Source organism: Rattus norvegicus, chromosome 15, assembly GCF_036323735.1.
Source record: "Rattus norvegicus strain BN/NHsdMcwi chromosome 15, GRCr8, whole genome shotgun sequence".
Lineage (NCBI taxonomy): Eukaryota > Metazoa > Chordata > Mammalia > Rodentia > Muridae > Rattus > Rattus norvegicus.
In genome coordinates, this window is record NC_086033.1 from 32,134,576 (window position 1) to 32,159,787 (window position 25,212).

The 25,212-nt window shown below is 49.1% G+C and overlaps 2 protein-coding genes and 1 long non-coding RNA gene across 4 annotated transcripts in view; 1 reads left to right on the forward strand and 2 right to left on the reverse strand.

The window, feature by feature from the left end:
- Nucleotides 1-5,140: 5,140 nt before the first annotated feature.
- Cebpe (CCAAT/enhancer binding protein epsilon) lies at nt 5,141-6,901 on the reverse strand. The gene is made up of 2 exons (NM_017095.2): nt 6,204-6,901; nt 5,141-5,650 (listed from the first exon to the last, which is right to left on the reverse strand). The coding sequence occupies exons 1-2, from the start codon at nt 6,711-6,713 to the stop codon at nt 5,315-5,317; spliced, it is 846 nt and encodes a 281-aa protein (NP_058791.1). The 5' UTR covers nt 6,714-6,901; the 3' UTR covers nt 5,141-5,314.
- Nucleotides 6,902-7,138: 237 nt separating this feature from the next.
- LOC120096982 (uncharacterized) lies at nt 7,139-25,053 on the forward strand. 2 transcript variants are annotated; one of them, XR_005493956.2, is made up of 3 exons: nt 7,139-7,275; nt 13,371-13,510; nt 24,012-25,053. It is a non-coding gene; the product is annotated as an uncharacterized LOC120096982 (long non-coding RNA). The 2 variants fall into 2 exon arrangements; XR_005493957.2 differs by lacking the exon at nt 24,012-25,053 and adding an exon at nt 17,180-17,620.
- Slc7a8 (solute carrier family 7 member 8) overlaps nt 18,441-25,212 on the reverse strand; it is a 59,700-nt gene continuing 52,928 nt past the window's right edge. Inside the window, exons 9-11 of the mRNA NM_053442.1 lie at nt 23,002-23,151; nt 20,967-21,144; nt 18,441-20,498 (exon numbers count right to left, since the gene is read on the reverse strand). Of these exons, the coding sequence (NP_445894.1) occupies nt 20,341-20,498; nt 20,967-21,144; nt 23,002-23,151 (486 nt within the window). The 3' untranslated portion in view covers nt 18,441-20,340. The remainder of the gene's footprint in view (nt 20,499-20,966; nt 21,145-23,001; nt 23,152-25,212) is intronic.

Consider the following 25,212-nt stretch of genomic DNA (forward strand, 5'->3'; position numbering starts at 1 on the left):
GTGTGTGTGTGTGTGTGTAGCCATTCCCCATTTGGTCTGGGGATCAAACTAGCATCAGGTTTAATAGTAAATGCCTTTGCCTGCTGAGCTATCTCACCGACACTCTGTTTCTTTTTTATCTATGCTTTCCCTTTCTATGAGAGAGGGAGAGAGAGGTTGGGATCTCTTCTTTTGGAAGGGCAGTCCTTTCATTATGATTCCACCTGAGGGATCTTGGGAACTCCAGCCTCAGCTCTGCTGGGCCTCATTCCAAGCATCCCTGTCCCTCCCAATCTTGTCTGCCCCATGCCAACTGCACTCTGGGCCAGTGACTGGGAAAGACTTGCTTAGGAACAACTCTCTGTATGTGGGAAACCCTGCTTTTTGCCAGACTTACCTCTTGAGTGCTGTTCCTGTGTTACCTCAAACAAACCTTTCCTAACCCTCGCATTAAAAGCAGATGCCTGCGTCGAGGCCCACCACTGGTGCCAAGTGTTCTAGTACACCCCTGCAATCCCAGTACCTGGGATGCTGAAATGGGAGGATTAAGAGTTCAAGTCCAGGGGCTGGGGATTTAGCTCAGTGGTAGAGCGCTTACCTAGGAAGCGCAAGGCCCTGGGTTCGGTCCCCAGCTCTGAAAAAAAGAACAAAAAAAAAAAAAAAAAAAAAAAAGAAAAAAGAGTTCAAGTCCAGCCTGAACCACCATAGTGAGACCCTGTCTTACAACAAACAAAACTGATCACGAATCACCTCTCCTTTAGACACAGTGCCCACAATCTAGAATTATGCCTTCGCACCATGCCTGTCTGCCACTCTAACTAACTGAATTCCACAAGAGCTAAGATTACCCTTGTGCAGCCTGTAGTTCCTACAGTGAGTGCAGTGCCTGGCCAAGATAAGTGTTCCAAGAGCCTTTCTAGAGAAAACACGAGTGCGACGAGAAGAGAGCTGAGGAAAAGGAGTGCAAAAGAAGTCGAGTGTGATGCATTAAGCCCGAAATCTCAGCATTCAGGAGGCTGAGGCAGGAATGGCTCTGCATTCTAGGCTAGCCTGGGCTTCAGTTGTTAAGGCCCCGTCTCGACAAACAAAAAACAAAACCAGAAAGTGAAGCCGTTGAAGGAACACCAAGATACAGGTAAGAGGCTCTTGGGGGCTAGCCCAAGAAGGTTTCCAGACCCTGAGTAGGCTTCTAGGAGCATTTCCTTTTGGGGCCATGATACTTTGGAGGTTTGAAGGCAGGCCAGTGGGTGGAGCCAGCCTTTATCTCGCAGTGCAGCCCTAGCCTCAGATGTTGACAGCTGGAGCTAGCAGGGGTTTTGCAAACCTTCCCAGTTGCAGAAGGCCAGCAGTCTGTGGGACAGGTGGGTGGAGCCCGAGCTTATCTCCCAAGTACAGTCCTAACCTCAGATGGTAACAAAAGGGGAGCTAGTGGGAGTTTTGCAAACCGTCCCGATTGCAGCAGGGTTGGATGGTCTGGCCAGGGTGACCATGACACCCAACTAGATGTTGGTGGGTGGTGGTAGGTGGTGGTGACAGGGGTTTTGAGTTCGAGCCTTTCGGATGAAGTTTAGCTTTCAGGCCACTGGGGTGGAGCTACGCTCTATTTGGCTTGCCTCTACCTACATCACACTTTGGTTCTTTTAAAGACAAGTGGGAGAGCACAGGGTCTTGCCCTGCAAGCAAGGCCTTCCATTAAGGACAAAGGACCATCCCTGCTCCCTCAAGTCACAACGGATGGCCATTTTGATGTAGTCAAATGGCGTCTTTGAAAACGCCCACCTTCTCTCCCCCATGGAGAGACTCTCACCTGCCATTGGTTTTTCAGAGCTCAGGCTAGAGAGTACTGTCCAGGTTAGACCTCTTTCACTTTCAAGGAGGAGTCAGCCTTCGTGGGAACGAGTGAATGTCTAAGGGGGACTACACAGGCCTTGCTGTCTCATCCCTACCTTCTAGAGTTTCTCACAGGCTTGGAGCAGGGCAAGCATTGGAGGTGAAGAGGCCTCTTTCCACCACAACCCCAACCGGGATCTTGCAACACTGGGATGGGGGCCCTGGGGGCCCCGGGAGTGAGGCAATCTCTGGGGGTTGGGAGGTGTGCATCGAGGGGGGCAGCTTTCACAAGCACCCGCTGACTGACCTTGGTAGACTCACCTTGGCCAGCTTCCTCCCTCGTGGTGTCTGTATCTCCCCACAACCTTCCTTCTCACAGGCTTCTCTGTAGCCTGAGATCGAGTCTCAGTTCAGGACTCCTGTCCATTACCTCAGTTCTGCCCAAGAAGGAAAAGGGGCTTCTGAACAAGAGGAATGGATGTGGCTGGGGGGTGGGGAAGGGTTGCTTCACTGCTCTTCACAGGTTCTCAAACCCCAGACTTGGAGCCCCTGCAGCAGGGCTTGGCCAAATGCCCCTCCCTCCTCTCGGCCTGCTGAGTTCTTTCCCTGTGGACAGCCCTGAGAGGTCATTCTCGGGGCAGAGATAAAGCAGCTGCCTCCTGGCTCCAGCTTCAGGACAGAGGGAACAGCAGGAGAGTCCTTTGCCAACTCCTTCCTGAAGAGGAGGTATTTTCTGGAGTACCCAAGTTTGTCCTTTCAGGTCATCCAGCCCAGTCATCCTTGGCATTTTGCTCTTCCCTGTGCCCACAGTCTACTCTGAAGCACACCAGACTCCTGGAAAGTTTTTAGGTTTCAACTTAAATGTCACTTCCTCTGCAAGGCCTTTAACTTTCCTAGCCAAAACAGTATGTTTGTTAACTTGATTTCCCCGGCAGGCACATTTAAGTGGGATAATGAGAACGAAAGCACTTTATCTAAGCATGTAAGAGAGCCATGGGAAGCCACAGGAATGGCAGGTACTAGAGCTCCAACAGCAGGGGAGTCATTGCCACACCAGGGGAGTGCCAAGAGAGGGGCCAGCATGAAGGTTCTGTCTCCTTCTTCTCTAGCCCCCACACTCCACCAGTCTCCAGTCTCCACACTGCCAGGGGAAGCCAGTTGATGAAGGAAGGCAGCCTCCTGAGAGCAGAGCTACTTGAGAAGGAACAGAGAGGGGTTGGGGATTTAGCTCAGTGGTAGAGTGCTTGCCTAGCAAGCACAAGGCCCTGGGTTTGATCCCCAGCTCAAAAAAAAAAAAAAAAAAAAAAAGAACAGAGAATGGTGGATGTGATCCTTAACTTTTCCTATTCCTGCAGCTGAGAAATTGTCTCTTTCTCAGGAAGGATGATTGACTAAATTACTTTGGCCAAAGCCAGCTAAGAGACTGAGAGCTTCGTGCAGGTGGAAAGAAGGAGGGGTGTGCTTGGCTGTTCTTTGTCATATCTCTTTGGGATCTCACTGGGGAAAGTGAGAGGGTTTTCCCAGGTGCCACAGAGATGGGCAGCTGCATCTCCTAGTCAAGCAGAGTCCATCAGTCCAGCCACTCAAAGGTTCAAATCTCCCCTCATCAGCTGAAGACCCGAGGACGCAGGAAAAAGAGAGTGCTGAGATCCAGAGGCAAAAGGGAGCCAAGGTTAGCTAGCCTCGAGGGTGTCAGCCTGGACCTTAGTCTGGAGGTGAGGTTGAGGAAGTGGTGGAAGAGCTATGGGCAGCGTGTCAGTATCTCTAGGCGTTCATTTGGACATCTTGTACACAAGATGCCTGGGACACGGTGAGAATTTCTACCATTGAGATCTGAAGTGGAAAGAGAAACAGACCTGTGATATCTCTCTCTCTCTCTCTCTCTCTCTCTCTCTCTCTCTCTCTCTCTCTCTCTCTCTCTCACACACACACACACACTCTTATCCTGTCTAGTCTCTGACATTGTGGGGCCAAGTCACGATTTCTTTTCTGCTGTTCCATGGTGCTAGCACTGGGACTTAGGGTCTGGTGACCACCAGGCAAGCACTCTGCTAACTCGGTCTGGTCCCCAGCTCCGTAATTATTCCTCGAGTGTGCCTCATGGGCCACATCTGTGCTGTTTTTTGCCGAGGAGAGAGTAAAAGAAAGGTACAGTGCTGAGGCAGCGAGAGACTGAGCGAGCGTTTATCCACTCGGGCCCTCCCTACTTTATCTACAAGATGTGGCTCCCACTATCTTGCTTGTCTGAGGGCAAAGCTCACCCAGATGATCTCTTGAGGTCTCTCCTAGGACCTCTTGAGATCTGTGATTTCATGGAGCTAATTTTGATTCTGCCTCTAAATAATTGTGTAATTCTAGGTTCTCTCTCTCTCTTTCTCTCTCTCTCTCTCCCTCCCTCCCTCTCTCGCTCTCTCTCCTTTTAGCAAATGGAACAGAATACTCATGCTCACCACATGTCAAACATGTCAAACTCCATTTTTCTATGAAAATAACAGCGTGGGCTAGGTACTCAGATTCCTCCTGTGCAGATGAGGAAACTGAGGCATGGAAAGGAGAGGTAACTGGCTCAAGGTGAGACAGCAAGCTGACGCCCTCAACTACTGTATGGTTTCCCTTCCTGGGTCGCAGTTCTGTGGGAAAGAAAACACCCGGAGTAGTGGGGCTTGTCATCGGTTTCTTCATGGTCAGTGTTCTCACATACACATGAAGTCAGATCCTAACTGATTCCTCGGGGTGCTTACCTTCTCCAGAGTTAGGAAGCCAGTGGCCTGGGGGATGAGGGATAAAGATGGGAGTGAGGAAGTAAGACAAGAAAAAAGAGACTGAATGCTGGATCCACAGCTCAAGGACCACGAATATGGCAGGGCCATCAGAAAAATTTCCCTTGGTCACCTGGGAAAAGAGCTCCCAGGCCTAAAGTCAGAGAGCAGGCCAAAGGTCAGTGGGCCTGGCATTGGAGCTGTGTAGCACTTGGATCACGCTGAGCCCCAGGAGTTTCTCAGGGCACGATGCAGAGGCTGCTCCAGACACTGGCTTGCACCGTGGTGGTGCTACCAAGCCTGTGCTCAGTGTACAAAGGACCAAGTGGGTAGGTGGGTGGACATGGAGGTGAAGTGACAGAGGAGCAGAGAGGGACAGGCTGAGGCTTGGCTGGAGGGTGTGACGGACAGAGCCATGGGTAGCATGTTAGTATTTCTAGGCGTTCATTTGGCCATGGAGAAGACACGATGTGGACTAGCCACATGTATTCCCTGCCCTCGGGGTCTTCCAGGAGTATACACACAGCATTCCCACCAGGCCCTGGCCCAAGACCCAGTGAACAGCTCCAGCATCAAGTCACAGTGCAATTTATTCAGCCACAGAATCATTTTGGTCCCGACTTTCCCAGTTACTGGCTGCCATTGTCCATGATCTCTTTTTCAGGCTTGGCCTGTTTAGGACTCTGGGGACCTAGGAGGGTGGGCGGGGTCCTTAGGGCCCGGTGCCCATAGTCTGCCAGGCAGGCTCAGCTGCAGCCCCCGACACCCTTGATGAGGCTGGCAGCCTCGGGGATCTGGCGGAAGAGGTTGCGGAGAGTGTCTAACTCCTGGGTGAGCTGGTCCACGCGGCTGCGCAGACGCTCATTTTCCGCCATGTACTCTAACACCTTCTGCTGTGTCTCCATAATGCGCCTCTTGGCTTTGTCCCGGCTCTTGCGCACTGCGATGTTGTTGCGTTCGCGTCGCAGCCGGTACTCCAGGCTATCTTTGTTCACTGCCTTCTTGCCCTTGTGCGAGGGGCCAGCAGGGGAGGGTGCCTTGAGAAGGGGGCTGCAGGGAGGGGCAGCAGCCGCCACAGGGGCCTGGAGGGTAAGGGGACAGAGAGGTGAGGCTCCACCAGGAGGCCGAGTGAAGGCTAAGCAGGAATCCCAGTAGCAAAGGGCATACTTGAGGCCTTAAAGGGATATAGGGCTCCCGGGCATCACCCTGTGTCTGTGTAGCCCGGATGCATATGGTCCCTGATCTGAGACCAGAGCTTTCTTTTGCTCTCATATTCTCTGAGGACCCTTTCCTTTGGTTTGTCTGCAATAAGTCTCTTATTGAAAAATTCTAGTCAGCCGCATTTCCTCATCCAGAAAGCAGGCAGCAGAGAAACAAGAGACGGGGCATAGTGGACAGCAGAACGCTCCCTCCCTCCTCCGGAACAGGATAGAGCGGCTACTACAAGTATCTTTAGGACACAGTAGAGCTCTGAGAAATGAATTCAGAGTCTGGAAACAGGGTCTTGGGGTAAGCCATGTTCACAGAGGAGCACCAAACACAGACTCGTTAGGGATGCCCAGTAGTCAGAATTCCCTCATCCAACCACCTTGCTCCACCCCGGGGAGGAAACCAGGAGAGCTACCTTAGTCTTACCTTGAGGACGCGCAGGGGCTGGCCAGGTGCTGCCAGGGTCGGGGGGAGGTGCACTGCTGTCTGCCCACAGTGTGCCACTTGGTACTGCAGGGGATTGTAGCTGCCTCTGCCGGTGCCTCGGTTGCCCTCTGGCCCTCGAGGCTCCTCTTTCACCGCCACAGCCCTGGGGTCGTAGCTCCCTGGGTTGCTGTAGATGCCAGGTCCCAAAGCCTTCCTATCTGGGCCAAATGTGTGTGAGGGATAGGCAAATGGCCGAGGGTCAGCCGGCAGGTAGTGAGGAAATGAAGGTGTTCCTGGGCCCTTAAGGCTTCGGGCTTCAGGCGTTGGCTTCATGGCAAAGAGGTCAGAAAGTAGCTGTTCTTCCCCAGACTCGATGTAGGCGGAGAGGTCAATGGAGGCCTCATGCTCACACATGTCCCCCAGCTCCCCGGGCCCAGCTCGACCCCCTGAGAACTCAAGTGGCTGCTGGCCACCCCGAGGCTCGCATTCATAGTAGGTCCCGTGGGACATGGCCGGCCCGCCCCTTGGCTCCCCGCCCCTGGGTCCTGTGCTCAGGGGCGCTCCCACGTTGGGATGCTCAGCCTGCCCTCTCTTGATCTCCCCCTGTCCTAGATTTGCCCTAGGTCTGCCCTCTCTGGTCTTCTCTGTCACCAACTCCTACGTGGCTTCTCTCCTCCTCTGCTTCCCTTTCCTTCTGTAGTCAGTGCCTCTCCTTTCTTCCCTTTCCTCTCTCTCCTTGGTGTGACTCAGGGAGGGGCAGGGCACACCCCGGAGGGAGGGGTGCTTAGCAGTTAGGGTGCTCTTTGCTGAGGCCCCAGCCACAGTCCAGCATTTGCTCTTTGGGAAAATGGCCCTTCTTGCCTGTGAGCTCAAGGGATTCTAATCCCTTGCCCCAGAGTAGCTTCTCTGAATGCCTGTCTTCCTCCGACTTCCAAAGAGACCCGTGCAGAGTGAGGCGCCAAGCCAGAGCCAGCAGACAAAGCACTCCTCCAGTGCCAACTTGATCTAAACTCCTCCCTTGATGCATCTTCTTCCCTGTTCCCCCCAAGTCCTGAACTCCACCTACCCTGGGGTAAGTCAGTTCCTCTACAGCCCCACCTCCCAGGCCTCGTGTAGGCCTTCGTTGCTTGAAGGGTTTGGAAAACAGCAGTAGATTCTAGGACCAAGCTAGCCCTGGCCCTAGTAAGGGGTATGCTCATGCTAGTTTTGAGACAGGATCTCATGATGTAGCTCAGGCTGGCCTTGAACTCACAGAGTTCTGCCTGCCTTTACCTCCAGAGTGCTGCTATTAAGGCTAGGTCTTTGCACAGGGCTTGTGCGCATGTATCCAGGCTAGCAGCCCGGCACAGTCCCGGACTGCTTGGACATAGCTGAGGTTTCTGGTCAGGACATGGGCCCTGTACCTCGGGCCCAGGCTGCCCCAGAACCAACAGACAAGATCTGCTGGAGGTCCCAGTTGCTCCACCCTGAAAGAGGCTCAGGCTGACCCCACCCCGCAACTGGCCAGAGGCTCTGCCTCCTACTTCCTGTGCCCTGGGCTGCATGCAGGCCTTGGAGCTCAGGGCAGCTTAGTTTGCCGCTTTCCTTCTGCATGACTGTTTTCTGACCTCTACTTCGTGTCTCTCGGGTCCACTTCCTCTTGTAGGCTTGAGAAGCCTTCTCTCTTGTCTTCCCCTCTTCCTGGGGCTCTTTCAGGGTCCGGAGGAGAAACCGGTAGCTGCCCGATTGCCCTTCTTGATCTTCTACTAACCTCCAAAGTGTATTTTTCTCTTTTGTTTGGGAACTTCTCGCTCCTTCCAGTCGGTTGTGGCTCTGTTTCAGGCAAGGCTCTGGATTTAGTGGCAAGAAAAGAACACAGAGACATGAGAAGTGTGTTGTGTTACGTTTAACTTTTTTTTTTTTTTTTAGGTTGAGTCTCCCTGTTAGCCTAGGCTGGCCTTGAACTCTCATCTTCCTGCTTCAGCCTCTATGGAGCTGAGCTAACAGATGTGCCGTCGTACCTTCCTGGCTCTTTTATTGCAAACAGATGTTCTAGAGAGAGAATTTAGTTTTTTGGTTTTTTTTTTTTTAAAAGATTTATTTATTTTATGTATGTGAGTACACCCTTGCTGTCTTCAGATACACCAGAAGAGGGCATCAGATCTCATTACAGATGGTTGTGAGCCACCATGTGGTTGCTGGGATTTGAACTCAGGACCTCTGGAAGAGCAGTCAGTGCTCTTAACCACTGAGCCATCTCTCCAGCCCCAGAATTTAGTTTTTTAAAATGAATTTGTTTTCATTATTCTAAAGTGTGTGTGCATGTGTGTGCGTGTGTGTGTGTGTTGTATGTGTGTGTGTGTGTATGTGTGTGTCTGTTAGTGATGTGCACACTTCCAGGTATCCATGGAAGACAGAGATATCAGATCTCCTGGAGCTGGAGTTACAGGCAGTTGTGAGGCACCCAGTGTAGATTCTTGGAGCCAGACTCAGGTCCTCTGGAAGAGCAGTCAGTTCTATGAACCTTTGAGCCATCTCCCCAGCCCTAAGAACATTGGAGGGGAGTTAAGAGGGTAGTAGGGGCAAAGAGAAAGAGAGAGAGAGAGAGAGAGAGAGAGAGAGAGAGAGAGAGAGAGAGAGAAGGGGGAGGAAGAGGAGGCCGGCCATGAGCACATGGAGAGAAGGGGGAAAGAAGGTAAGAGCAAGAGGGCAAGAGAGCATCAGGACATTTTCTAAGCTAGGTATTCTGAGGACCAGGTAACTGTGAGGGGTCACAGAGGTAAGCTTCAATAGGATGCAGATGTCATTAAACACTAAAATAAAACTGTAAATGTGACTTGCCCACAAGTCAGAGCAGAGAAGGTACCGTTGACGACTCCTCTATCCCATCCCCTCTAACGCCCCAGTCCATCCCATATGCTCTGAGCACAGCCTGAAGTATGTCCAAAATATGCTTTCTCCAAAAACCCTGGCCAAGCCGGAGGAAAGCCAGCCACATCCTAGAAACAAAGCATCCGAAATAGTGGGGCGATTTCTGCTCTTTGGTCCACAGGTCCCTTGCCAAATACGTGCCAAGGCTAAGCGATTTCAGTTTGGTGGCCTGACGCTACTGACCACTAGGTGGCAATATTTTTTGGTTCTTTTTTTCGGAGCTGGGGACCGAACCCAGGGCCTTGCGCTTCCTAAGTAAGCGCTCTACCACTGAGCTAAATCCCCAGCCCCACTAGGTGGCAATATTGGTCATCAAATTCTATACTTTCGGGCCCGCGATGGTTTTGAATCAGGTGAACAGCAGGGGGCAGCCTTTCCCAACTCTGACAGCAGCCCTGGCCGCTCTGTTTTGGGAAGCAGGAAGAATAGTCAAGATTGGGTATTCTCAGACAGGTTGCCGGTAGTGTGGGAAGGCTAAGAGGATTGGTGCTAGGACCTGTTTCAAAGAGAAATTCTGCCCCCTCTTTGACTGTGGAATAACGATAATGGGCGGACCTTGTCATCTGATAAAGTAAAGCTTTTTTCAATCGATGAAACATGCCCTTTTTCATTTTGCTGTGAGCTAAGGAGGGGAGGTAAAGCAGTATTTTTATCCTAATTTTATCCACACAAAAAATAAAGAGAGGCTGAGCTGTATAACCGCCCCCAGGGGATGGATGTCTTATTAATTTCTGAAAGGGCTGCTGGCTTGTTCTGGAAATGGCCCTGGGGATGGAGGGGTGCAGTAGGTGTTACTGTATGACTCAGGGATTCTCCTTCCGCCTAGCTGGCTGCCTTGGGTAAGGGGAGAGTTGCAGGGTAGCGCTGAATTCCCCGAAGGAGGTGTACAGATAAAGCCAGCAGGAAATGAAAAGGCCTGCAGCTGTGTCCCAGTGGAATAAGTGATGCAGGTGTCTGGACCAGCGGGACTGACGCTGCCTGCAGGCTGACGTTAACGTTACTTAGTAACGGAGGCATACGAAGATAGGGTGTAGATAGGGAAGCCGGAGAAGGGGTTGGGAAAGGAGGAAGCAAGGTAGGAAGGCAAAGCCACCTAAAGACTGGGAGGTTCTTACTCAGGAGGGGAAAAAGCCTTCCCTTGCTCAGCGGGACCTTTTTCCTGTTGCTACTGCAGTTGCTACCTGTTTGCATTAACTAAAACAATGGGTGTATATTATCTCTGTGGCTTGTGACAGGCTTCTCCCAGGACTGCCACAGAGGCTTCTCCGTAGGGCAGAAGCTAAGAATGACTGTGAAGTCTGAGAGGGAACTAGACTCAAATCTGGTTCTCATCAGCTCTCTGACTCTGGTCAAGCTACTTCATTGTACTGTGAAATGGCAGTAGCAATGGCTGTCTCAGGAGGTTGTTTAAACGTTGTGTGTAAAGCAGCCGACTCAGTGTGGGCTGTCTTCCCCCTCCCTTTCCCGACCTCTCCACTGCAGTTACTCCTGTCCCTAGAGCAAGCATCGCACTCCTGCTGCCTCAGAAGTTACATTGACAAGCATTTAACAAGTCTGGGTTTTAAATAACAGAAAACCCATGAGGTTGCCGTGGTGCACGCTTCTAATTCTAACACTGGAGAGGCAGAAGCAGGTGAAGCTCCATGAATTTGAGGCTGGCCTATTTTACATAGCAAGTTTCAGGCAGAGGTACACAGGGAGAAAACCATCTTGAAAACCAACCAACCAACCAACCAAACAACAAAAATAAAACAACAAATAAATTGTGATTTAATTTTTTGCATATTTATTTATTTATTTATTTATTTATTTATTTATTTATTTATTTATTTTTACTTGTTTTTTCGAGACAGAGTTTCTCTATGTAGCCCTGGCTTCTCTTTCCTTAGCTGTTAATCTATATATTCCCAAACACATGAATACAACCTACTTAGTCTGTATAATGTTATTTGTATGTATGTATTTTCAAGGCTGACCATTTGGTATCAAAAAACCAGTTGGTGCGCTTTTCTGTGGGGAAGACCGTTTCTCCAGCTCTCAACATTCCTTAGATGCGGTAGTTCTTTGTCTAGGGTTGAAACTTTGTAAGCTTCCCCCCTCCCATGCTAACATGTCTGTATCCTTGTTCAAGTCATGTTTAGGCGATTGTGGTGGTCTGAATAGATAGGCTCCCATAGGGAGTGGCACTATTAGAAGGTGTGGCCTTATTGGAGGTGTGGTCTTGTTGGAGAAAGTGTGTCACTGTGGGGGTAGGCTTTGAGGTCTCTAAGCTCAAGCCCCACTCAGTGTGGAATCGGAGCCTCCTGCTGGCGGCCTACAGATCAAGATGTAGAGCTCTCAGCTCCTCCAGTACCTATGCCATGCTTCCCACCATGATGATAATGGACTGAACCTCTGAAACTGTAAGCCAGCCTCAACTAAATGTTTGCCTTGGTCATGGTGTCTCTTCACAGCAATAAAACCCTAAGACAACAGTCACTGTGGTGAGACCTCATGGGTACAGCCTCTCCAACATTTCTAGGAGACAAAATCTCACAGCAAGCTTCTTATTTCTCTGCCTCTTACACTTTTTTCTGCCTTCCTCTTCTACAATGTTCCCTGAATCTTAGGTGTAGGAATCACGTTGTAGATGTATCAGTTAAGAGTTGAGGAGGGGGGCTGGAGAGATGGCTCAGCGGTTAAGAGCACTGACCGCTCTTCCAGAGGTCCTGAGTTCAATTCCCAGCAACCACATGGTGGCTCACAACCATCTGTAATGAGATCTGATGCCCTCTTCTGGTGGGTCTGGAGACAGCTACAGTGTACTTATATTCAATAAATAAATAAAATCTTTAAAAAAAAAAAAAGAGTTGGGGTTGGGGATTTAGCTCAGTGGTAGAGCGCTTGCCTAGGAAGCATAAGGCCCTGGGTTCGGTCCCCAGCTCCGAAAAAAAGAACCAAAAAAAAAAAAAAAAAAAGTTGAGGAGGGCTCTGCAACCCCTCAAATTGATAGACTGTAGTTTTCTGCAATAGTCTCTGTCTTATAAGGAGACACTTCCTGATGAGGGTGAGGGGTAGGAAGACACATATTTAAGATGTAGTTAGGGATTCTGTTGGTTGTAGTAGTTACAAGGTCTTCAAGATCTATGACTCCTATGACTCCATCTGCCTGCGGTAGTTGCCTAGGTTTCCAATACCAGCATGATTTCTCTCTTGTGGACTAGGATGTTTTTCTTTTCTTTTCTTTTTTTTTGGGGGGGGGTTTCGGAGCTGGGGACCAAACCCAGGGCCTTGCACTTCCTAGGCAAGCACTCTACCACTGAGCTAAATCCCCAACCCCCATGTTTTTCTTTTTAGAGTTTTAAATTTGATCTTACATGGGTAGGTGTTTTGTCGGCCATGTATGAGTGTGTAACCTGTGTGTGCCTGGTGCCCAGGAAGGTCAGACAAGGGGTCTGGTTCCCTAGAAATGAGTTAGAGATGTTTGAGCCACCATGTGGGTACTGGGAACTGAATCTGGGTTCTCTGCGGGAGCCAGTGCTCTTCACCACAGAGGCGTCTCTCCTGCCCCACATTTAGGCATTTCAGGGGACAGCTTTGTGAGTCAGTTCTTGCCTTCTGCCCTGTGGATCTCAGGGACTGAACTCCAATTACCAGGCTTGGTGGTAAGAACCTTCATCAGTGCCTTGGTCTCTGACTCTTGTTTTCCTCCTCCTCTTCCTCTTCCTCCTCTCTTCTTCCTCCTTCTCTTCCTCTTCCTCTTTCTTTCTTGGTTTCTTTTCCCTGGGATGCAGCTTTTTAGAAAAGATGTATACATAAATAAATTATTATTTATTTATGTATATAGGTGTTTTGTCCCAGTGTAGATCTGCACACCAGAAGAGGGTATCAGATTCCATTGGACCTACAATTATAGATGGTTGTGAGCCACCGTGTGAGTCCTGAGATTTGAACACAGGACCTCTGGTAGGGCAGCCAGTGCTCTTAACTACCAAACCATGTCCACAGTTCCAAGGGATGCAACTTTTTTTTTTTTTTTGGTTCTTTTTTTCGGAGCTGGGGACTGAACCCAGGGCCTTGCGCTTCCTAGGTAAGCGCTCTACCACTGAGCTAAATCCCCAGCCCCAAGGGATGAAACTTTTAAAAAGATTTATTTTGTTTGTTGGGGATTTAGCTCAGTGGTAGAGCACTTGCCTAGCAAGCGCAAAGCCCTGGGTTTGGTCCTCAGCTCCGAAAAAAAAAAAAAGATTTATTTTGTTTGTTTGTTTACTTATTTAGTGTGTGTATGCAGTGTGCACATGAGCCCAAATATTCTCACTGATCCCCTGGAGCTGGAATTAAACAGTCCTCAGCCATCTGATGTGGGCGATGGGAACTGAACTCTGGTCTTCTGCAAGAGCAGTGTGAGCCCTAAATTGGTAAGCCATCATCCCAGCCCCAGGCTACTTTTCTAATTATTAAAAAATCACATTCTAGCTCTTGCTCCTTGTTCCTTGCCTTTTCCCCTCTTCCCCTTTGTCCCTTCTCTCTCCATTCCCCTCCCCCTTCCCTCCACGTGCTCATGGCCGGCTTCTACTCCTCTCCTCTTCTACTCTTCTTCTTTCATTAAACCTTTCCACATGGAAAAAAAAAATCACATTCTATTTGTTTATGTGCCGCAGAGCATTGTGGAGTCACAGAAAACATTCAGGGGTTGATTTTCTTTTTCTACCATGTGGGCCCCAGGCTTTCATGCTCAATGACAGGAACTCTTGCTGCTGCAACTTCTTGCCCACTCTTATTTATTTATTTATTTATTTATTTATTTATTTATTTATTTATATTTTTGGAGACAGTTTCATGAATCCCACAGAGGCCTCCAATTCATTAGAAACAAAGAATGGCCTTGAATTTTTTAAAAAAAGATGTCGTTTGTTTGTTTGTTTGTTTGTTTGTTTGTTTTGGTTCTTTTTTTCGGAGCTGGGGACCGAACCCAGGGCCTTGCGCTTCCTAGGTAAGCGCTCTACCACTGAGCTAAATCCTCAGCCCCTGTTTGTTTTTTTAAGACAAGGTTTCTCCGAGTAGCCCTGGCTTTCCTCAAGCTCACAGAGGTCTGCCTACCTCTGCCTCCCAAGAACTGGGGTTAGAGGTGTGCGTTACCATGCCTGGTAAGGTGTGTGCCCCTTTACTTTGTGTGTATGATGTCTTGTCTACATTTATGTTTGTATGACATATTCATGCCTGCTACAGTCAGAGGCCAGAGGAAGGTGCTAGATCCCTTAGAACTGGAGTTAAAGTAGTTGAAACTTGCCATGTGTGAGCTGGACATTGAACTTATGTCTTCTGGAAGAGCAGTTTTTCTTTTAAAGATATATTTATTCATTTATTCTGTATAAGTACACTGTAGCTGTCTTCAGACAGCACCAGAAGAAGTTATCAGATCCCATTACAGATGGTTGTGAGCCACCATGTGGTTGCTGGGAATTGAACTCAGGACCTCTGGAAGAGCAGTCAGTGCTCTTAACTGCTGAGCCACCTCTCTAGCCTGGACTTAAATCTTTGACCACCTTCCAAAATGCTGGGATTCAACCACCATGCCTTCTTTCTCTCTCTTCCTGTCTGTCTGTCTGTCTGTCTGTCTGTCTGTCTGGTGGTGTTGGGGACTGCCCAGGACATCATTCATGCTTGCAAGCATTTTACCAGGTGGGCTACATTTTGCTCTTTGAGAAAAGGCTGAGGTTTTTATTTGTAATAATGGCCCCTGTCTTTTTTTTTTTAAATTTCATATTTATTATAACAAAAATTACGACATGTCCATTTGGGCATTCTGTTTCCATATAACTCTGGATGTGTGGCTAGTCTAAGGGACTCTATACAGTCATGCTGATTGTGGCAGCAGGAAGGAACACAATTAAAAAGTGTCTGTAAAAGGTTCTGGGCTCCCGAGAGCAGGGCCACATTATCTGCACAGAAGCACACTGAGCAAATGGCCCACACTGCGAGGTGGCTGGGGCAGGGGAGGCTCTGCAGAGCGAGGAAGGAGTCAGTTATTTCGGCCGTGTCCCTATGCCAAGACTACAAACACTTTAAGCTTCATTATGTAACACTGAGCTATTTACAATAGAAATTTCTCAATCAACTGTTCTCTCAGAGAAAATTAGTGAGTCCCAGTGACTTAAGTCACTGACAGAGTAAAGCAACTCCTAGGAGTTAGTCTCCATATTCTACAAATATCTATCATTTTCAAGACAAAAAAAAGCTTTCCCCACAAAGAAATACACATTACAGTATTATTAAATCATTTAGCAACGAATGGCCCCTGTCTTAATTAGGGCTTCTATTGCTGTGGTGAAACACCATGACTAAAAGTAAGTTGGGGAGAAGAGGGTTTATTTGGCTCACACTTTCACACCACTGTTTTTTGAGACAGGGTTTCACCTGGCTGGACTGGAACTCACTGTGTAGACCAGGCTGGCCTTGAATTCAGAGATCTGAGTGCCTCTGCTGTAGCAGTGAGTTTTTGTTACCCCGCTTTGTGGGGCCAGGGGATTGCATGTGTACACCCGCCCAACAACTCTCTTTGGATCAGAGAATGAAGGAGACACACACACACACACACATTAGCTTATTTTTTAAAATGACTTGGCTACTTCAAAGGCTGGGCACTCCTAAACCTTCCCCTGTTCCCCAAGGCCCAATCAGGGAAGTGGCCAGTGGCCACCCACCCGAATTCTCACATGGCTGGTTGGCTTTCTCCCTTGCAGCTCCTGTGTCCCATCCTTCTTCCCCAGTCATGGAGATTCTCCTCCGTTCTTCTCTGTGCCCTACCCCACACAACTGTGCCTGCCCTGTGCCCAGTCATTGGCTGTTGGCATCTTTATTGATCGATCAAAAACCAATAGGTGGGGGCTGGGGATTTAGCTCAGTGGTAGAGCGCTTGCCTAGCAAGCGCAAGGCCCTGGGTTCGGTCCCCAGCTCCGAAAAAAAACAAAAAAACAAAAACCAATAGGTGACAAAGACCTTTAGCATTTGGACACGCATATTCCAGGTTGAATCAAGCATGAGAACCAGTCTCCAACACTCTGCCCTCTGAGTTCTTGGACTAAAGTTCGTGCTAAAGGCATGTGACATTACATATGTAAATACTGTACAGGAGGCAAAGGTTATTTGGAATCTGTGATAAACTTGTTATTTCTGAAAAATATGATAAAGCCCTTGGACACCATAATCAGAAAGACCTGTTGTATGAGTACATTAATGAATGAATGTGAGCTGTTGAGATGGCTTGACACCAAGTCTGTTGACTGGAGTTTGAGCCCCAGGATCAGTGTGGTATGAAAGGTGAGGAAAGACCTCTGACCCCCTTACATGTTTATACATACACAGAATAAAGGCACAGGCAAAAAAAACCCAAACACATAAGCACCCATGACTTCATGACTTCTAAAAGGTTCCCAAAGTGTCTGAAGAAGAAATATTGTCCAAACTCAAGACATGTGAAATTCCAAGCCTTGCAGTCGCTGCCAGGACAGAGAGAGGGAAAAGGTTCAGGCTGGGAAGCAGGGCGTGTCCATCATCACGAGACCCTGAGCATCTCTGAGCAGGCCGAAAGATCAGCAGGTACCACCTTATGTGGGGAGAGGGACTCCTGGGACAAGTGTCTCCATTACTTAAGAGGGAATCAACAAGCCTGCTTGCACCAGAATGGGGAGACTTGGTGAGGCCAGAGAGAGGAAACAGGGTTTTGGAAAGGTGATATGAGGTTTGCAGGGCAGCCATCCTTGAGACAATTGTCACCCTCTGCTTTGGAGGTAACCAAGGATTAGAAGATTGGAGATAAAGTCCAATCCTACCCAAGTGGTAACCCAAAAAAGGTTAAAGAGGTGCGGTGACTTGTCTGAGGGTACACAGTTGCCCTGTGGCTGGCCACCCTGTGCTCAGTGGCTGCCATCTTGGCACGTGCCTCTGAGGATGACCGAGGACATGGAGTAAGGACAGCCACGAGCCGGAGCATTAACGCCAGGCTGGAACTTGGAGCGGAGGTGCCTGAGCCTCGGTGTCCCAGGTAGAGGGTCATGTCTTGCTGTCCACCCACCTCCTCCACACAGGTAGCATGCAGGTCTGTGAGCAGAGCTGGCTCTGGAATGACAGTGCCCCAGGAGAGGCTTCCGGAGAATGGCCCAGAAAGGAGGGGCGGAAGAAAGTCCCATTGACTTTCCAAAAGATCATCAGGTCCTCGGGCTGGAAGGATGGCTCAGCAGTTAAGAGCACTGATTGATCTTCCAGAGGTCCTGAGTTCAAATCCCAGCAACCACATGGTGGGTCACAACCATCTATAATGAGATCTGATGCCCTCTTCTGGTGTGTCTGAAGACAGCTACAGTGTACTTATGTATAATAAATAAATGTTAAAAAAAATAAAAAAAGGCCATCAGGTCCCTAGCTATACTGGAACTTGCTACATGAACCAGGCTGGCCTAGAACTCACAGATCTACTGGTCTCTGTCTCCTGAGTGCTGTGATTAAAGGCATATGCCACCGTGACCAGCCAATGTGTTTGTTTCTTATAACTAATTAAAAAAAAAGGTTTTTGTCTCTAGGGGGCTAGCAAAACACCACTTGTTGCCAACCTTAACCCAAATTCTGTCCCTGAGACCCACACTATTGAAAGAGAGAACCAACTCTTTTTTTTTTTTTTCTTCCCTTTTCTTTTTTCCGGAGCTGGGGACCGAACCCAGGGCCTTGTGCTTGCTAGGCAAGCGCTCTACCACTGAGCTAAATCCCCAACCCCAAGAGAACCAACTCTTGCAAGTTGTTTTTGGACCTCTCTAAAAGTGCTGTGGTGCCCATATGCATGCACATGGATACACGCACGCACGCACGCACGCACACGCCCCTCAGCTCCTCCTTTTTTCTTCCAGTCCTAGTCATCTTTATCTTCCTCCCAGCATCATCCTCTCAGCTGCTCCTGCTTAGCTGGGGAACAGGCTCCTTGGACCCTCGGGGCTCTCTCCACCGAGAGCTTTCTCACCAGGTGTTGGAATTATCACCCCCATCTTTGCCTTCCCGGACTCGGCTTGGTGCTGATCGTCCCTGGCCCACGCCTCACCGTTGGAGAGTGATGAGCCTTGCTTCCTACTTTGCAGGATTTCCAGATGGCAAACAGAGAGGGAACTCAGTAATCTTTCAGGATTCAACAGAAGGGACAAGCGGGAGTCATTAGAAGGCACAGACTCCACATCCCTAGGCCAGCTAGGAGGTGTGACAATGAAGGCTTTCAGGAATGCAGTCCCTGAAGGGTTCTGGACTAAATAAAAAATGCCCATGGACTCCGATTTAGATGTGATCTATGATCATTAACGCCATTGCTTCATTTCCATTTAAAATTTTATTACGAGAAAAGAAAATACTCCATAAAACAAACCAATAAAATTTAAAACCTAAATGAACTCAGCGACAGACGATTAAGGTTCTAGCTCTGCCCCCAAACCACCATACATTAAAAAATCCAAAAGAAATAGAAATACCAGCTTCAAAAATAGTTATCCAAAAAGTAAGGCATCCACTTAAAAAAAAAAAGAGAGAGAGAGACAATAATTCAAGGAGGGGCAGGTGCAGGCTGAAGGAATGGGAGGAAAGGGGTAGAGGGGTGGTCCCTGGCCCCCCCAGAGGCCCCACAGCCTGCCTGGACTGTATTCTGAAGGGCCACAATTCAGCCCAAACTCAGCCTCTCACCAGTTAGGGGTAGGGTGAGCTAGGTGGGAAGTTGGGAGACCAGGAAAAGGCCCCTGGGTGTTCCAGTTTGAGTAGATGGAACAGGATTAGGGTTCTGCTTTGTGATCAAAGGATCCTGTCCTAAGCACAGCAGGTGTGGAGGCTGCCAGGAGAAGGCAGATGCTGTCACCCTTCCTGTACAGCACAGACCAGCAGCTCTCCTGGAAGGGGCTTTTCTGAGGTCTCCAAAGTGAGTGCCATCCTGTCATCTTGTCCCAAATGGGATGGCAGGAGGACGGTGAGATTGTTTTGAGCTGGAGGAGGGGAGAGGAACTGGCCTTCAGAAAACATTCTCCCCCTACCTCACCAACATGGTCTCCCCAGGGTGAGGGATGAGCACCCCTGGGAAGGGGGAAAGCACCCTTCCTTCCAGGGAAGGATTTAACATCAGGTCTGTCTTGAAGGTTAGAAATGGGGAACGTTTTAGACCCAGTTCTTGGATGGGAGATGACTTAAGGCTGGGTTGACTCTTACTTCAGGCCTGAAGGACTTGGGGGATCCTTCATACCTGGTCCTTGAGCCAAGGTCCAGGGGAGGAAAGAGGAGGACGGCAGGCAGATCTGTGAGTGGGCAGAGCTGCTGGGAGAAGAGGGCTACTGCTCTTTCTTTCACACAGGGGGACAGGGAGGAGCTGAGTCGCTTTGCCCTTAAGAGAGATAGGTCTGTTAGACTGAATATAAGAAGTTTTTCTGCTTCAGGGAGCTTTGGCACCACAAGAGGACAGGAGGCAGGGGCAGGGGTGGGGCAGGGCTTGGCTTCTGCAGTCTGAGCCTTTCCCTATATATTCCACAAGCCTGGCTGAGAGCTGGGGGGGAGGGGGGCAGTCCTCCTTCTTGGTCCTTAGCTCTGTGGGGAAGAGGCATCCTGAAAGGGAACTTTGTGGGTCTCAGGTCGAGGCTGGGCAGTGGAGCCGTGGTAGTACAGAGTGCAGAAGGCAAAGAGAAGTGAGCCCTCTGCCTTTTGGCTCCCTGGTGAATGAAGCCACATCTGAGTCTCCCCAGCTGACTGTTAATGGTGACAATTTGAGTTGTCTTCCCCAACTAACTCACTGGGGATGCTACCTTTTTTCCAGTGGAGGCTTTGCCTGGGCTCAGGGTTAGGGAGAAGAAACAGTAGTGAACCCAGGTTTCTTAGAGGCACCTAAAGAGCATGGGCCCAGGAGGAAAGGCCCTGTAGGGTACCAATGGCACCTCCACTCTCCTCTAAACCTTAGGGTGTGTGCAGGTCCCGGTGCACTGACCTTGACCATGGGCCTTGGTGCTGGAAGCAGGTTCTTTGGGTACAAAGGTCAGGGTCTTTGTTTAGAATGTCTCGCTGTGGACACCCAGGTCTTGCCCCTGCCTAACAGAAGTGTGTGTGTGTGTGTGTGTGTGTGTGTGTGTGTGTGTGTGTGAGTGTGTGTGTGTGTGTGTGTGTGTGTGTGTTGGGGGGACCTAGGCAGGGATACAGGGCAGAAAGGATGAAGGGGGGGTGGCCAGTTAAAGGCTGGCAGTCTTCAGGGCTGCTCCTCCGAGTCTGGGTCCTTGACAGGAGTAGGCTGGAAGATAGGCTTGTGTTGTTCCTCTACGTCATCAATTGTTTCCTCGGTCCCCGAGTCCCCCTCCTGGGGATACACGACCACACACATCTTCTGACTCACTAGAGTTAGGGACTCTGTGGAAGGAAACAATATAGAGTCAGTGTAATGTGCTGCCAGCCCCACCAGTCAGGTCCAGCTCCTCCGTCTCAGCTTTTACCTCAGAATAGCAAGTGACTTTTGGAGGCCAGCTTGTCCATATTCTGCATTATCTGAGGGTTGCCTCTTGTTCACCCAGGCTCTAGTCTTGCACTTTCTCTGTGCCCACTGCCTGCCTGCCCCCATTCCCAAGGTCTATACTGGTCTCCGGCTAACCTATAGTAGTTCCTGATGGCTAGCTGGTAGGTTGCTTAAGGTCTGTGCAGGGAAATCGACTGGTCTTGTCTCCTTAGAGGTCTTTGGAAGACATCTGTCATTCCTGGCCCTGAATTGTAAGCGCTGTGGACTCAAGTAAGGGGGAACCTTGGCTTCCTGACTCTGGTTTGGCTTCCTAGTCAGACTGCTATGTACCTTCTCAAGAGGACCTCTTTCTTGTCACCACTTACCAATGAAGTCATTGAAACACTTGGGTTTGTGTTGCCAGTAGACACCCAGGAAGTATACAGGAACACCCGTCAGCATGATGGCAAGGCCAATGCCGCATACTACTGGCTCTGACCACAGGCTGAAAATCAGCAGGAAGGCCCAGAACAGCAAGTAGATGATGGGAAACAGCAGGCTGATCTGTGGAGCACAGAAGTGCTGTGAGTTTGCAGCTCTTAGCATCCATTAGGAGCAGGGCACTCTCTTCTTCATCCTCATCCTTGAGGGAAATGGCGGAACTGCATCCGGCTCTGTGTCTCACACTTCAGGCCCCTCTAGGTGCTGTATCCGCAGATGTTGGTGAAATTGGGCAGTGGGACAGGGAAGTAAGGACCTTTATTATTCATGCCCTTCCTGGGTGAGGTCAGATAAGACCTCGTGACTCATGTAAGTGCCTATGGCAGCAGAGAAGGCCAGGGGATGAGAATTAGGATATCAGATACTTGCAGGGGTCCTTGGAGGAGGAGAGGAAGGAAAGGAAATGACCTGGATCTGTCTGAACTTCTGTCCACACACACACGCGCCTGGGCCAGGCCTCATCATCTGACTATACGATGGCTATGCTTAGCACCCACACTAGGATCAGCCTCAATTTATTTCCTTCAAGCAACTGGAGAAGGGAAAATTGCTTAGTCCCAGGAGATCAGGAAAGCCAAAAGGGAATAAGGCGGGCTAGGGCCTGGGCTGCATGTTGTTCAGAAGGAACTATCAGCTGCACAGGCTTGACTTCTTGCTGACCACATGTGTTGGGCACCTGAGATGCTTCCTGACGTAGGGGCAGATGCTTCAGCTACTTACCTCCCTTCCCACCTCCGAAGGAGATGAGTTTATCTAGCTTCCCTTCCCTCTAGGAGGTGTTTTAGGAGTGGGAGAAAGGGACAGTAATAATGTCAGGGGCAACTGAGAGAGCAGAGAGAGTCCTTCTTTCTTAGTGGGAAGAATCTAGAACAGGATCCTCAAATAACTCCAGGCTCTGTCTAGTTTTAAGAGAACTCAGCACTCCAGTCTATCTTGTTCTGAGCAATCGAAGAACCAACGATATCAGTTGTTGTTTGTTTATTCACTGAACCTGTGTTTGGTCTTGGGACTTTGAAAAGCAAGGACTGTAGGCATAGGCTGGAAAGCTTCAAGAAAGGCGTTGAGGTTTGGTCTGTTGTTGTGTATTGCAATTCTAAATAATTACTGTCCCCCAAGGTCTGGTTACCCCCAGGGACAAGGAAGTTTTCACACACATCAAGTGATACTATGCAATCTTCCTCCTTAATTTAAAACTACTGGCTGAATAAAGATACCTACAGCGTGTAACTGGGCAGAGGAGAGGTAGGTGTGGCTTAGGTTCCTGGGCTTGGGTCTGAGGCAGGACCAAGAGGGAGAAGAGAAGAAGATGGAGAGAGGAGAAGGTGCCACGGGGTAGTTGAGTCATGAAAACATAGTCATAGGGCTGGCCAATTGGAGTTAAGAGTGGCCCAGATTGGAACACAAGCTATGACTTGGGGTTACTGATGGGGAAGTAGATACTAATAGCTTACAGGGCAGATATCTATTCATCTCTAGTGTATTAAAGGCTTATTATAAATCTAAAAGTTTTGTGTTTTTTATCTGGGAACTGAATGATCAAAGGCAGGGTAAGCCCCTGATTGAGATTAAGTATTTGCAACAACATATTGGTGCCTAACGTGGGGCTCCGACCCACCACCCTGGCACTAAGCAACTCACGCTCTACCAACCGAGGAGGTACCCATCTGACCGGTGGCTACAATTCCTACAAGCAAACAGAAGGAGACTCACTGTGGGATAGATGCATAGTATAGTGAACCCAGATATTGGAGGACCAGGGCAGATGAGGGAATCCTGAAAACCACCTACAGTGTAAGATTTAGGAGTGAAGAAAGGAAATAATGGTCCCCACACACATAGCCAAGAGCCATGGTGGTTCAATCGGCAACGCAGCTAGATTCAGTAGAAAAAGGGAAGGGACTCCATGGCAGCTCCTTTTACCTTGATGGGGCGGGGGATGTCAGGCTTCTTCCAGCGAAGGACTATCTGTCCTGCAACTGTAACCCCGTAGAAGAGGTAGTTGATGAAGCCCACGTAGTTGATGAGTGTATACATGTCACTGGTGACCAGCATCAGCAGGGTGGAGAGGCACTGGCAAGGAGAAGGAGAAGGAAGGCATTTGGAGACTGGAGGAGATGTTCACAGGTTAGCAGCTATTCTCCCCGTCTGGGCCAGGTGTGCTGTTTTATGGTGGACATCTCCAGAAGAGGACTCTCAGCTACCTTGAGTAGCCCAGGATGGATTATACGCCAGGAACTTCTTTCTGACTTTTTGGAGACAGGGTCTCTCTACGTAGCTCTGGCTGTCCTGGAACTTTCTATATAAACCAGGCTGGCCTCAAACTCACAGAGATCCAGCTGCCTTTGCTTCCTGGGTGTAGAGATTAAAGGTCTGTGTCGCCACATCAGGCTAAGAACCGCTTTCTTATTACAGGGATAAAAATGTGGCTATGTAACCACTGTTACAGTGTGGGAGGAATCATTCAGAGTAGATGGATACCTGGATTGGCCATGCTGGTATTAGCTGGCTCTGGGCATCTCCCATCCCGCCACATTTCACTTTTGATTATGGCTCAAGCTAATTTATTTCCTTTCATCCTTTTGACCCCTTAAGGAGACTGTTAACTAGTGAGTGAGGCCTCATGACTTTCATCACCCTTTTCTCTTGGCCGAGTGATCTACTCTATTTTTCCATTTAGAAAAGTGATTAAACGCCAACACAGGTAGGCTGTTGTCTTAACATTCTACAAACACAAACTCATTAAAGCCTGTAACATTGCTAGGAGTTTTTCTCCATGGAAGTCACTTTCCAACTTCAAAAATCCTCTCTGTGACTCTCTCGGGATGAACTCTGCCCATCCGCTCCAACAGTCTGTGGAGGCCAATGAGGGCAAGGCTTACTTCTCCCATGAGATCTGATGGTGACTTCTCCCTGTCTTTGCCCTGCAACAGCAGCAGTATCGCAACTCAGAGCTGAGAGAAGCCGGGCGACTCATGGAAAATACTATCTCCTTCCATTGCTTCTGCAACCAGCCAATCAAGATGACCTTCATGCCGCACCTGAACCCTGCGGAATTCTCCCAGTGAGCTCTGTTACCTTGACTTCTGATTGCCTCTCTTGGGGACCAAAGTGAGTTTTGGTGTTGTCGTTGTTTTGAGATGGCTGGCCTGGGACTTGCTAAGTAGCCGGCTTCAAACTCAGAGATCTGCCTACCTCTGCCTCCTGAGTGTTGGGATGAAAGGTGTGTGCCACTATGTCTGGTTCAACGTACTTTGTAATGTTTTATTCAAGATTCAGAAAGAAAATAAAATTAATTAAAAAAAAATTAACAAGGACAAAGCCTTTGCTCTTTCTTTTAACTAAGTTAGTGATTCTCAACCTTCCCAATGCTGCAACCCTTTAATACAGTTCCTCAAGTTGTGGTGACCCCCAACCATAACATTACTTTGTTGTAGGCTGTAGAGATGGCTCAGTGGTTAAGACAGCTCTTCTAGAGGAACTGAGTTCAGTTCCCAGCACCTACAGCTCACAACTGTCTGTGACTCCAGTTCCAGTGGCCCTGACATCCTCACACTGGCATACATGCAAGGCAAAACACCAAATGCACATGAAATAAAGATAAATAAATTATTAAAAATATTATTTGTTGTGGGGTTGGGGAGACGACTCAGTGGTTAAGAGCACTGACTGCTCTTCCAGAGGTCCTGAGTTCAATTCCCAGCAACCACATGGTGGCTCACAACCATCTGTAATGGGATCTGATGCCCTCTTCTGGTGGGTCTGAAAGCAGCTATAGTGTACTCACAGACATAGAATAAATAAAATCTTTTTAAAAAAATCATCTGTCGCCACTTCATTACTGTAATTTGCTACTGTTATGAATAGTAATGCAAATATCTGATATGCTAACCATGGGACTCACGACCCACAGGTTGAGAACCACTGTTCTGAAAGATTCTGCTCCCCCCTCCTCCGCCCCAGATGAGGACCGAACCCAGGGCATTACGCTTGCTAGGCAAGCGCTCTACCACTGAGCTAAATTCCCACCCCACCCCCTTTTTTTAAACCTCATTTCTTCCCTGTTCAAAGCTGCCTTTTCTCCACTTTCGATTTATGAGTTTTCCCCTGGCTGTGTTTCTTATCAGGTGTACC

What these genes read in the sequence shown, in the direction of transcription:
- Cebpe (NM_017095.2), bottom strand. Translation starts at nt 6,713, where the DNA reads ATGTCCCACGGGACCTACTATGAATGCGAGCCTCGGGGTGGCCAGCAG. An exon ending in AGCCCCTGCGCGTCCTCAAG is followed by an intron (nt 5,651 to 6,203) that starts GTAAGACTAAGG and finishes CTTACCCTCCAG; the next exon opens with GCCCCTGTGGCGGCTGCTGC.